The sequence below is a fragment of the Aythya marila genome (assembly GCF_965140915.1).
Source record: "Aythya marila genome assembly, chromosome: Z".
NCBI classification, from domain to species: Eukaryota; Metazoa; Chordata; class Aves; order Anseriformes; family Anatidae; genus Aythya; species Aythya marila.
This window is the reverse complement of record NC_139080.1, coordinates 18,958,827-18,972,050: the sequence shown is the minus strand read 5'-3', so window position 1 is coordinate 18,972,050 and position 13,224 is coordinate 18,958,827. Positions and strand designations below refer to the sequence as shown.

At 40.9% G+C, this 13,224-nt stretch overlaps 1 protein-coding gene across 1 annotated transcript in view; it reads left to right on the top strand.

Moving 5' to 3' along the window:
- Positions 1 to 552: 552 nt before the first annotated feature.
- The window catches only part of IL6ST (interleukin 6 cytokine family signal transducer), a 28,866-nt gene continuing 16,194 nt past the window's right edge, over positions 553 to 13,224 (top strand). The window contains exons 1-7 of the mRNA XM_082784183.1: positions 553 to 665; positions 7,644 to 7,724; positions 8,874 to 9,185; positions 10,935 to 11,067; positions 11,780 to 11,940; positions 12,283 to 12,434; positions 12,518 to 12,677. Coding sequence (XP_082640309.1) covers positions 7,658 to 7,724; positions 8,874 to 9,185; positions 10,935 to 11,067; positions 11,780 to 11,940; positions 12,283 to 12,434; positions 12,518 to 12,677 — 985 coding nt within the window. The 5' untranslated portion in view covers positions 553 to 665; positions 7,644 to 7,657. The remainder of the gene's footprint in view (positions 666 to 7,643; positions 7,725 to 8,873; positions 9,186 to 10,934; positions 11,068 to 11,779; positions 11,941 to 12,282; positions 12,435 to 12,517; positions 12,678 to 13,224) is intronic.

The window sequence follows — 13,224 nt, the reverse complement described above, 5'->3', positions numbered from 1 at the left end:
AACTTGTGGATGTGGCACTTAAAACTGTGGATGTGGTGTTTAAACGTCTTTTTTTTTTTTTTTTTTTTTTTTCCTCGCTTGGGCAGGCGAGAAGCCTGATGCGGGGCTCGGCAGCGCAGCCTGCCGCGCCGCCCTGACGGGAGCCATTTTCGGACCCGCCGCCCTGAGGAAAATCCCCGGGGGCACACCCCGGCCCCACGGCGGCCGCAGGACCTCTCCCAACCACCCCCTGCAGCCTCCCACACCGCCCCCGAGGGCCGACACCGACCCGGCGGCTGTGGGGGCACTGCCCGGTACCGGCGGCCCCCCTCAGGACGCCCCACACACGCACCCCCCCCTCGCCCTTCCCGGGCTCCTGGCACCGGCGGGCGCGTTACGGGAAGCTCCGCCCCCTTCCCCCCCACACTCCCCCCCCCTCCTTTACCCCCACCCCGCGGCGTCACGCGCCCCCCGCGCCAATGGCGGCGCGCGCGACGGGGCGGGGCGGAGGGGAGGGGAGGGGAGGGGAGGGGGGGGGAGCCGCGCGCGCGCGCGCACACAGCGGAGCGGAGCGGGGCGGCGGGGCCCCGCGCGCGCGCGCCGCGTAACGGGCGGCGGGGCGATGCCGGCGCGCGGCCGGGCCGTTATTTAGGGGCGCGCGGCGGGGCGGCGGCGGCCGGCGGCAGGTAACGGCTGGGAAGGGGAGGGGGGGGAAAAAAAAGGGGGAAAAGGGGAAAAGAGGGGAAAGGGGGGGGGGCACCCACACAACGGGGCCGCAACGCGGAGGGTCTGCGGTGACGGGGGGAGGCACAAAGGAGAGCGGCTGGGAGGGCAGCGGAGGGGAGGGACCCCCCCTCCCCCCCCCGGTCCGGATCGCCTCAGGGAGCCCCAGAAGGGGACCGGCGGGCACAGCCCTCGTTTGGGGCCGTCTGTCTGTCTGTCTGCCTGTCTGCGTGTTGCTGCTGAGGTGCCTCCGAAAGGGCAGCCTGCCGGTGTGGCGGGATGGTTCTGCCGCTGGGCAGCCCGACCGACGGCCGCCCGGGAGGGGAGGAATTAAAGGTCTGCAAAGGGAAGGGGTCAAACGCGTTGGGGAGTCAAAATATGTTGTGTTTTGTTTTGTTTTTTTTAATCCTCTCTGCCCCTTACAGAACATGAAAGTAATTGCACTTCTCTTCCTAAATGTTGCTACTTGCTGAGGAATCTGCTGAAATCAATTAATTTTCTGAATTTAACGAACTTAATAGTCTGAGCGTTGGTGTGTTGCTGTAGGAAAGTGAGAGAGGGACAGCACAGCGGGGCATACACACCACAAACCTCCTGGATTTCTTGCTGGTGGTGGTAGTAACCTCTTTCTTCAAGTGCTAGAGGAGCCAAGAAGTGCCCCATGGACCTCATGCTCCTCAGCAGTGAGGAGCCTGTTGGGAGCGTGAAGGTCAAAGGCAGCCTTGGCCACACTGGCTGTGAGATGGTGACATTCAGGATCCTTGGGTCAGGAAGGAGGGCGAAAAGCAAGCTCCCCACCTGGACTTCAAGAGGGTAGACTTTGGCCTCTTTAAGGATCTGCATGGAAAAATGGCTTTGGATAAGGCCCTAGAGGGAAGAGGGGCCCAAGAAGGCTGATTAGTACTCAAGGATCACCTTCTCCAAGCTTAAGAGCAGTGCATTCCAATAAAGAGGAAGTCAAGCAAAAATGACAGGAGGCCTGTGTGGATTAACAAGGAGTTCCTGGCAAAACTCAGACATCGTAAGGAGGCATATAGAGAGCGGAAGGAAGGTTGGGGAACCTGGGAGGAATACAGAGATATTGTTTAAGCGTCAGGGTGTTAGGAAGGCTAAAGCTCAAATGGAATTGAATTTGGCCAGGGATGTCAAGACAGGGCTTATAGATAGAGGCTAAATGCTTCTGTAAGTACATTGGTGACAAAAGGAGGACTAGGGAAAAAAAGTGGACCTTTACTGACTGTTGACAGTGGATTGTATCGGGCAGGGTGCTGACAGCAGGCTGAGGGAGGTGATCCTTCGTTCTCCTCAGCACTGGTGAGGGCACACGTGGGTGCTGTGTCCCTTTCTGGGTTCCCCAGTCCAAGAGAGACCTGGACATACTGGAGAGAGTCCAGTGAAGGGCCTGGAGCATCTGTCCCATGAGGAGAGGCTGAGTGAGTTGGGACTGTTCAGCCTGGAGGATGTTCTGGGGAATCTCATCAGTGTTTCATGGACATCCTAGAGCAACTCCAGAGGAGGGCCATGAGCGTGCTCTGAGAGCTGGAGCACCTTCCTGTGAAGACAGGCAGAGGGAGGTGGGGCTGTTCAGCCTGGAGAAGAGAAGGCTCCGGGGAAACCTTACAGCAGCTTCCCACTACCGAAAGGGGACTACAGGAAAGCTGGGGAGGGTCTCTCTGTCAGGAGATGGGGTGATAGGACAAGAAGTAATGACTTTTAAGCTAAAAGAGGGTAAGTTTAGATTAGATACAAGGAAGAAATACTGTGAAGGTGGTCAGGCAGTGAAACAGTTTGCTGAGAGAAGCTGTGGATGCCCCATCCCTGGAGGTGCTCAAGGCCAAGTTGGATGGGGCTTTGAGCAACCTGGTCTGGGGAGAGGTGTCCCTGCCCATGGCAGGAGGTTGGAGTTAGATGGTCTTTAAGTTCCCTTCCAACCCAAACCATTCTGTGATTCTGTGAATGTGCATTAATACCTGAAGGGAGGATGCAAAACAGACTGAGCCAGGCTCTTTCCTCTGCCCCACCAGTGCCAAGACAAGAGGCGTGGGCTCAAACAGGAGGTTCCGTCTGAACATCAGGTTCAGACTTCACTGTTCTTCACTGTGCAGGTGAGGGAGCCCTGGCACAGGCTGCCCAGACAGGCTGTGAGGTCTCCTCCTTGGGGATCTCCAAAAGCCACCTGGACATGGCCCTGGGCAGCCTGCTCTGGGTGTCCCTGCTTGGGCAGGGGTTGGGCCAGATGGGCCCAGAGGTCCCTGCCAAGCTAAATGATTTTGCCATCCTGAGAGGTGGTTACTCTATATTGTTTGCATATAGGTATCTTCAATATGAAGGTGAATTTCAGAATGTTCAGTGTATGTAAGGTTATGCAAGATTTTCAAGTGATTGTCTTTGAAAATGTATTTGAGTCTCATAAATATTTCCAAGAAGGAAGTAAGCTTGGAGGAAGGAAGGAAGCTTACGGATGAAAAGCTCTTGATTAGAAAGCAGTTACAGCTTGAGTAATCAAAATTACTTTAGGATAGATACAGCTTTTGGATCAGTTCTAAGTATTCTTGGCTTGTTACAAAGCCTCAAGCAGTAGCAGCTATTTGCCATGTCACTCGTATGTACCGTTTTCTTGCTTGATCTACCTGAGTTATGTGGCTCTGGCTGAGAAATTACCACTTGAAGCTGCAAGCTTGGCTTTTAATGTTTATTTTGAGGAAATTTCAGAAGTCTGTTTGCCAGCAACCTTTAGGCTTTTGTGATTGACCTGGTGGTGAGCCTTACCTAGACCTAACTCCTTCCTGTGATGGTCCTGGTATTGTCTCTGCTCCCTGATTTGCAAGCTGGCTTTGCTGGCAAGAAAATTCCATTTTGCTGCAGTTTAACTGAAACTGTCATTTTTAGGTCACTAGATGTTACATTCCTGATCCAGAAAGGGATAGCTCATCATATGACACACAACCTGTATTCATTTGGGTGTTGTTTTCGTGATTTATGAAATAAGATTAAAATCACAAGTGCTCTGTTACTTGGGATAACTAGAGCCATCCCTTTTGTATGAATGTATGAATTTCTTTAGAAACTGATTTACCACAAACCTGTGATAACAGAATGCTGTTGTTACTTTATGCCTATATTTCTTGACTTCAGGGGTGTTTCTAGGTTTCCACAGAGCACTGTCTGAAGCATTGGTTTAAAGATGCAGGTGAAAAGGCTTAGTGAGTTCCTATCAAAATGGAAGCAGGATGTGAAAAATAACAAGTACTGTATGAGAGTTTAAATTGGCTGATCTCATGGCATACGTGTTTCACACATCTTTATTTACTGAAGTAATCTCAGCATTTTAACAGAGTTTTTTTCCTCTGGAAGGTAACATATTCTGAGAGTTAAGGACTGTCACTAGTAGTAGTTCTAAATTGATCGTGTTGTTTTTACTGTGTAGTATTTTGACAGACTTTGATCCCTTGCCACTTTGGCAGACCCAGCCTTGAAAGTAGCCTGACAAACTTCAACAGCAGTTTGGGTTTTTTTGTATCTTTCCTTTTACTTAGCATTGTACCTAACTAGGCTTGGCTAGAAAAAAATGTTGTACTTAGTGGTCCACAACAAGTGCATAGTCTAGATAAATTGTTGTTTCTGCTTTTTTTTTCTTTTTTTTTTTAAAAAAAAAAAAAAGCTTCTGAAATGACTATCTTTGTCAATGTTAGTTCAGCATCAGCTTGAACTTTTACCTTAGATTCCAAATAACCTGCACTGGTTTGTAAAACAGAACATTTCTGGCTGTATTGTGTAATTGCTGGGACTAACGAGTTTTCTTTTGTCCAGACTTGCAACTTGTCTGACTTAGTCGTTGACAGTGAACAATTGGTGTTCAGCAGCATTTCTCTGGAATGATGGCACTGACTTGTAAAGCTTTGGTATAGCTTACATGCAGGGTTCTGTGCCATCAAATCTTCATATGCTAATATTAGAAAACACAAGTTTCCATAGAAATCTCTTCCATGCTCTGATCTAAAGTATGGCTGCTTGTTTTGTTAGGTATTGGCTCCGCCATTTCTTTTACAACTTTCTTCTAGGCAGCATGGATGGAAGTGCTTAGTGTAACTCTGGCTCTTTCTTCTAGAGTTAAATTTCCCTTAAGAATTAAATTTCCCTTAAGAATCAATCTCATAAAAGCTAGAGGAACTAAGGTTTTTTGTTGTATTGTTTTGTTTTGTTTTCAAAAAAAAAAAAAAACACACATTAGAAGACATTGCAACAGCCCATTTGTGGATTCAGAGGTCTGCGCCTTAAATCTTGTAGCTGCATTGATCAGTAGGGGGAAAAAATAAGCTACATCAAAAGAAGCTAACAGCAGATATATGCTGAACTGTGGTTTGATTTTTTATTTTTTTTTGAAGCTATAGTCACATCTGCTAGTGCCAGCAAGGGGGGGTTTCAGTTAATTTTTCCATTGCAGGTGATGGAGTCTCAGTTTTATTGCCTTTCAGGAGCTGAGTACAGTGAAATAGTACTTTAAACTGTGTAAGATTTTTATTTCTTTTGTGCTCCCTTAGAACAGAAACTAAGTTCTCGAAAGTGCAAACTAGAAGAGAATTGGACCTCAGGTTTCTCATCTGTAAATCAGTTCAACTAAGGCAGGAAAACAGTTGAAGCATGTAGAAATGGCATTTATTTAAAAAGATGACTTCATCTGATATTCTTTTCATTCAGAAATATTACACCTTAGCAAAGGTTTGATACTCTGCTATTGTTTCTGAGTTGTTTTTTTGCTTTTTAAGTGTTAGCTCTTGTGTTCCTTCAAGTGATTCAGGGTATGTTCCATTTTCTGATAAACCTCTGCCATACTTCACGTGACAATATGATTTAGAGTTTTTTGATTAGCTCTGTGGATTTATCGTCTAGCCTGAAATAAGTCATTATTGATAAGAAAACCAGTAAGTTTGTAATGATGCAATACTAAGCTTAGGTGACAGTGCAGCTGCTCTAATGTGGCACCAATCATAGTGGCAAATGTTTTTGTTTGTTTGTTTGTTTGTTTTGTTGTTGGTTTTTTTTTTGTGTGTGTTGTTTTTGTTGTTTTTTTTCTGGGAGAGAAATGCTATGTTGTGTATTTTTTTTTCCTTTCTGCCTTTTTACCTCTGCTTCACTCTTCTTTCTTCAGCATAGAATTTGCATCTGCTATTGTTCTGCAGCTTTGGGCAATTAGCAGGAAAATGAAGCTGCTCTCTTCTTTCTACCCAGTTTATATCTGGCCTCAGGATTCTCAGGAGCTTCAAATCCTGCACCACATTGTTCAAGTTTAATAGGTTTAAATGAATCTTGCTTAAAATAGCAAATTGTAAGGTCTATGCTTAGAGTGCAGCAAGCTTCAACAAGGTAGAAGGTGGTATTTCTGATAAATATTAGAGTAAGTCAAGACACTGAAATAGAGCTTAGGACCTAAACCAAATTCTCTGGTGTTGGTCTTGTTCACTGTGTGGATTTACTTAAATTTATGAAACCAGTTGGGATTTTAAAATGCAGAAAGGAATGTGTGAATATTATGTGAAGGTGTTATATCTGTAGTTAGCAGGGGTCAATTGATTTAGCTCTTACTGTATACTTGCGATTAATTTATCTAAAGCTGTATTGACCTTAAACTATCATAAAATCATAGAATATCCTGAGTTGGAGGGGACCCTCCATTGAGTCCAATGCCTGGCAACCCAAAAATTCAGACCATGTGACTAAGTGCACACTGTAATGGTTGTCATACCTAGTCCAGCAAGAGCATATTATTAAAAAAAAAAAAAAAAATTAATTCATTGAAACAAAGTCCGATTATAGATAATAGTACTGTTATTTAGTAAATAAATCTATAATGACAGGTGTAAGTGCTTGTTAACCTAATTGAGGAGTCTTCTAATCAGCAATATTCCTAATATAAAATTTTTCTGTAGTAAATCTTTGTGGGCTTTGAGTAATGAACTCTGAAGTATGGATGCAAGAAGAATTCTACTAAATGCCTCTAGCTGTTTAGTCCAAACTGAAAAACACCTATGTTGGTGAGCCCTAAGAAGACACTGCTGTAATGTTTCGAGATTGACGTTTGTTGTGTCGTTGGTTTAGGATTCATGTGAAAATCAATTTTCTTTATATTATATTATTTACCTTTGTTTTCAAGTCAAAAAGCTTAGATATGCATATACCTAAGGAACGTGATTCTAGCTTGATATTGATACATTGGTGCTTAAATGACTTTTCCAATCTAATCTTAGCGTGACCTGTATGAAATGTGCTTTGCATCTTCGTCATCATTATAAACTACATGCAGTCAAAAGCAAGGAGTGTTTTCTGTCATAAGCTGCAGTTTCTTTTTGGTCTTGTAACAGTCAATTCTGTTCTAAAATTTTCTTTAAATTTTGAGACATTTTAAAATTTAAGAAATTTTAAAAAAATAAAAATTTTAAAATTTAAAATAAATTTAAATTTTAAAAAAATTTAAATTTAAGAAATTTTAAAATGTCTCGTCTGAACCTTATGTAAAGTGCTTATATTGGTGCCTTTAAAAGCGAGGTAGCGTGGTAATCATAATCGAATTCTTAGAACTGTTTTAAAACCTGAGCAATGGTTTTACACTGTTTTAATTGCTAACCTTTTATAGAAATACCAGTGAATTTTGTTTTCATGCATGACGTGAAAGACTTAAGATGATGCATTTCTTAAATTTGTAACTTAAGAGACTTTCAACTGCATCATTTGTCTTAAACAGACACTGGAATTTGTTACAGCTGTAAGTAAAATGGAAAAAAAAGAAAAAAAAGCCAATTCTTTTTCCAGAGTGAAAAGAGATTGTCAGGGGAAAAATAGCATACCTGAGAAAATGTCATATAACAAATAGAAATTTGAATCTGTTAGTGATCTGAAGTGAAGACTAATAGCTAAAATGGAAAAAAAATCCTTGTCTATTACAGGAATTCTGTGCAGCATGTTTTCTGGGTGGAACTGGGTGGCCCGTTGCTTATACTTGTTTTGGAATATTTGTTCCCTTGGAGGTAAGGCTTCTGTTCTACATATGAGAGACCTGTAGAAAGTCTTTAAATGGATGCTTGAAGCACTTACCTGCTTTTTGTCTAGATAACTGTGGGGCATAAAATAAGGTATAGTACAATTAAGAGACCCATGCTATGTTGTTAACCTTATGGTAAGGTAATGCAGTGTTAAACCAATACTCACCTCTGCTTCCATTCCTACAGAATTGTACAGAGCTAGTAAAGCCGACTTTGATCAGTGACGGGTTGCTTTGTTTCCACTGACATCACTGGAACTAGTCACTGTAGCAGACTGCAGTGGTGAATTTGGTCTTACAGTGTGATTTCTTTAATAAAAATAAAAAAATAAAAAAACTTTGAAGCAATATTATATGATTTAATTTTGCATATGCTAAATGATATTTCAATGAAAACCTAACTTGGTCAGACTCAACAGCTGTTAAAGGAATAAGCTTCCAATGAATTAGTGTTTTAATCAAGGTGGAGCCATGGGCAACTTCACTTGTATAGGAAATGATCATCCTGAAGCTGTTTAGTATGGCTATTGAATCAAGGCAACATTTCAGTCTGCTGATGTTTGCATGCCTTGGTAGCAGTCTTCACAATTTAATCATTGTGTTGATGTTTCTTTGTAAAAAGATTACTACCAAATACAGAGAGTTGGCCCTAATTCCCCAGTACTCTTACAATATACGTATTGAAGATTCTGAAGTAGATGACTGAAGTGTTTAACTGTTTGCATGTGGTTTTTCTAAAACTAGTCCTCCACAACAAAGGTGTATATGTCAGTATTTTGTTAACTTTCTCAACAGTAAATTAGCTGCAAGAGTAACCTCAGTTACTTCCCCTTTCAAGATACACATTCAGTCCTTGACTCTATTCTCACTTTCTCTAAAGACCCTTGGTTATTAGTCGAGCTTTACTGGATTCATAAAATGTTTTTGCAATGCCTAGGGAACATTACGTTGGTTTTGTCCCTTAAATCTATACTTCGTGATCCACTAACACACTGCAGTTTTGTAACAGTCAAGTAAGTAATTTCCTGCTTAGGCATACTTTGTAATATTGTCAATAGTACACTAATTTTGTACCAGCAATTATTGTGGAATGCTCTGCTTTTTTAAAAAGATGGTGTTGTCTTTTTTCTTCCAGTTTCAGGTGGACTTGTACAGTCATGTGGTCACATCATCCCAGAGTCTCCTGTATTGGCCCTTGGTTCCAATTTCACAGCATTATGCATTTTGAATGAGAGTTGTCTTGACTTTGGCAATATATATGCTAATCAAATTATCTGGAAAATTAAAAATAAAGTGGTACCTAGAGAACAATACCGTGAAATAAACAGAACAGTTTCCAGTGTCACATTTAATGACACTTCTTCACTAGCTACTCCTCTGACATGCAACGTTCTAGCAGATGGACAGATTGAGCAGAACATTTATGGAATTACAGTTACATTAGGCTGTAAGTACTGATTTTCTTGAGCTTTATTCTGGTTTAAACACTAAAAAAGTTCTTTGAGAAACCGGTAAGGGAATGAAAACGAAACTGTGTACATCTTGAGATGTTCTTTTTCATTTCCTTAGCTCCTGCATAATTGCATAAATATGCTGTCAAATAGTATGTCATCAAAGCCGGTGAATATGCACAAAATAAAATATTCCAAAAAATAGAGAATACTCTGGACTATTTAAGAGAAAAATGTTGAAGCAAGAAGACTTAAGTTTCGTAAAGAAGGTTTGAACTTAGCTGAAAAAGATCCTAGGAAAGAAATCAAACTTTCCTTGGTTCTTCCTGCTGTGCAAGGAAATACAATAAGGTCATAAATCCTAGTTTCATAATAGAATTATAAGATTACTGTTTCCTTCATTAGCAGACTTAGAAATATCTAGTCCATCTGTACCACTAAATGAAAACTGAACTGCCTTAAGAAGGAAACATGCTATTTGGATTATTCAACACTTATATATAGAAAAATACCTCTAACGATTTGTAAACTTTCTTTTTCCAAGCAGGATAGTTTTTACATAACTCTGAGCAAGTGCTCCTTGAGTCAAGACTGAGGTCTTGAGAAGGTGTAATGCGAATGACTCAATATATTACTGCTTAATTGGTGGACAGTTCATAAAGTGATAAATGTGTCCTTCCTGGTGAAATACGTTGCCTCCTAATGTTGGTAAAAGGCATTGCAATTACTGTCTGATTTACATGAAGAAGCTTTGGGTTTACCATTCAAACTCATGTGGCTCTATCATGAGTTACAAAATGATTTCATAGAAGAAGTTATTTCAACTTCTGATGAGTAAATTTATTCTCAGAAAAGATGGGACAGACAGTACATGGAAAGGTGAATATGTAGAATATCCTATGGAAACTTAAATGACAGTACAGATAGTGTTCTACAGTTGTAATTCACATGTGAATCTTGAGGAGCACTTGTTGTTACAGCTGCTGTTTTCATTCTGTCAATTAAAATGCTATTAGAAGTGAGCAGCATGTTTCAGAACAGTACAGGTGTTTAGGAACAAAGCTATGAACATGTTCATAAGTTGGTAGTTCTGTTTAAAATAGGATTTTCTGCTTGAAAAGAAATAAGATGCTTTATATTACACTGATGTAAAGAGTGATTATCCTAAAAGCTGAAAACAAACTCAATGCTATCTTTGTATGATATGATTTGACTTTAAGAAGGAAAAAAAAGTTCAGTTGCTGTCTGAAAGTTTCTTACATGCTCAAGTGTATTGATGACGTTCCCTTATCCCTCCTGTAGATGTTTGTCTAAACCATCCCTCCCCTGTAAATGGGGTAAGGGAGTAGAGCTATCACAACTGCTTCACATATCAGGTTGTTGACAAAGTCAGTATATGCTGTTGCAGCTGTGCTGGTCAGTAGCATTTCTCCCCCTCCAGCATGAATTAAAATAGATTTAGTACAGTAGGAAAGAGATGGCCAGTACCTTTCTGTGCTGTTTCTTACTTTGTCAGGTGCTTGTTTCTTATACTGACTGCCTACTGTTTCTCAGAGCAGCTGGTTAAACTTACTGACTTCTGCTGCTGGATGGTCCCTAGTGCTTTTTACCCCCCTCATTTAAAAATGCATGTAACTAAAAGTACTTCTGATGCTTGCTGAAATTGCTGTAATGGGACATGTCTCATGATTCTTACTGAACAGAAAATTGTACATCAGTTAATTATCACTAACTTTTCTGTACAGTGCCCCCAGAGAAGCCCACGAATTTAAGTTGTATTGTGCATCAGCAGTCAAAACTCACGTATCCTATGACTTGTACGTGGAACCCTGGAAGGCATACATTCCTGGACACGCATTTTAAGTTGAAATACAGGTGGTAAGTAGCTCTCTATAGAATATTTTAATCATTCTGAAGAATGTTTGTAAGCTAAGCCAAACTTCCTTGTAATTCTTTAATACTTTGGAAAACGTTTTTAAATCCAGTTTTCTGAAACATTGCTGCCCATTTTGGGAGGGAGTGAAGAGTTAAAGAAGTTCACATCCAAAGTAATTAAAAGAAGGACTTGAAATTTGGTTACTATATCTATTTTACAGTAACAGCCATCTCAATTTTTCCATTCTTCAAACACATGCATAGCGTGGTTAGAATACGGTACACCTAATCATGATCTGGCTGGACCCCAAATATTTTGATTTTTGTGATCATGGTTCTATCCCATTCTAAGCAAGTGAAGAAACCAACATACAGTCACTGGGTTTTGTGAAGTGGTGTTTGCTCTGTATTTCTTAAGTACTCAGTAGTTTGTTCACAATCTAATTCTAATGTGAAGCTGTCAGCAAAAGTTTTGCTCATATAAAATCAAACTGATGTATTTTTAAAACTCTTTAAATGGTCTTTGGTCATTTAAGATTATGCAGAATTAATGCCCCTCTCTGGAAACAGGAATAACTGCCAACAACTTCCTGTCTCCTCTTGTTCCTCTACAGTGTTTTGGTAATGACTATGGTAGAAAGTATGGGTAGCTAGAAAACAAACATTCTATAAAGGAAACCAAACTTACTTCTTTGTTGCATTTTTTGTTATTCAGGCCACGAGAGAACTTTCCTGACTGCATACCAAAAGATGCAAATAATTCCTGTACCATTTCTGATGTTCAGTTCTTTGTTAACCTAGAGGTCTGGGTAGAAGTGGCAAATGCTCTTGGGAAGAATGAATCTGATCGTCTTGTTTTTGATCCCATTGAGATTGGTAACTATATACCTCTTAATACAGTTTTAGTAGTGTGTAGGACTGCTGCTCCTGTGCATATTACTGAATTGATATGCAATTTTATTCACTATAAAAATTAACATTTCCAGAGTGTTGTTGACACTACAACTTGAACTGTGCTGGACAAAATTTATAGAAGTTGAGAGATTTGATCACTGTTCAGACTGAGTTCTTAAGTAGTCTGCTTTAGACATGAGTGTGAAATAGCAGACATTTGTGCTCATGAAAGGCCTTCCTGGCAGTGTTGCAGCACAGCGTGCCAACTGCTAGATGCATGGAAAAACAATGCAGCTGCATAGTTGACTCTAACTTCTCTTCTAGTCAAACCACTGTCTCCACATAACTTATCCGTCAACTCGGGAATACTACCTACTGTTCTGAAGCTTTCCTGGGAGAACCGGATTTCAACAGCTGTGATGAAACTGAAATTCAATATTCGCTATAGGATCGTTAATGAAACGAACTGGATGCAGGTAACACAAGTAATGTCTTCTGCTACTCTTTTGCTATAACCTGAACTTTTTGTGATTAGTGCCTTTACAATCTTCTCTTACAGGTTCCTTCTGAGGATACAGCTTCACCAAGAACTTCATTCAGTGTTCAAGGTCTCAGACCTTACACAGAGTATGTCTTTTCAATTCGATGCATGAAGGAAGATGGAGTAGGCTATTGGAGTGACTGGAGTGAAGAAAAAACAGGAGTCACAACTGAAGATAGTAAGTAATGTATGAAACTTGGTCCCAGACTTCCAAAATGCCTGCGTGCTGAGCAGTTTGACAATAGCCAACTGAAATTGTGCATCATCATTTGAACTGCTTGATTATACATGTGACTGCAACAGAAGCTATCCTATATGTATGAAAGTTTTCAGTAGGCAAAGAGTGCCTTAGTTTTTAAGCAATCCAGGGTTTAGGAAGCCATCAAATAAAGTATTAGGCAAACCAACATCACTAAGTATGATCTAGAGATTTTTCTTTAAAGCACTGATATGAAAAAATATGCATATGGAAGTACAGTCTCTTGTTCACCAAAGCATCTAAGTAAAACACTCTTATTTAGTCTTACTTTTCCTGAGACGTTCTGTATCTGCAATGCTTTCTTGCTTGTCACATTATTACCTACAGACTGGTTTTCTGATGTCTTGCACCCATTGGTTTACAATATTCTGCCTCCAGTTTCTAAGAGTCTCACTGCTCATCCATTAATGTGCGAGGTATTGAGAAAACACCATATATAAATCACTGACTTTCCACAAGACTGAGC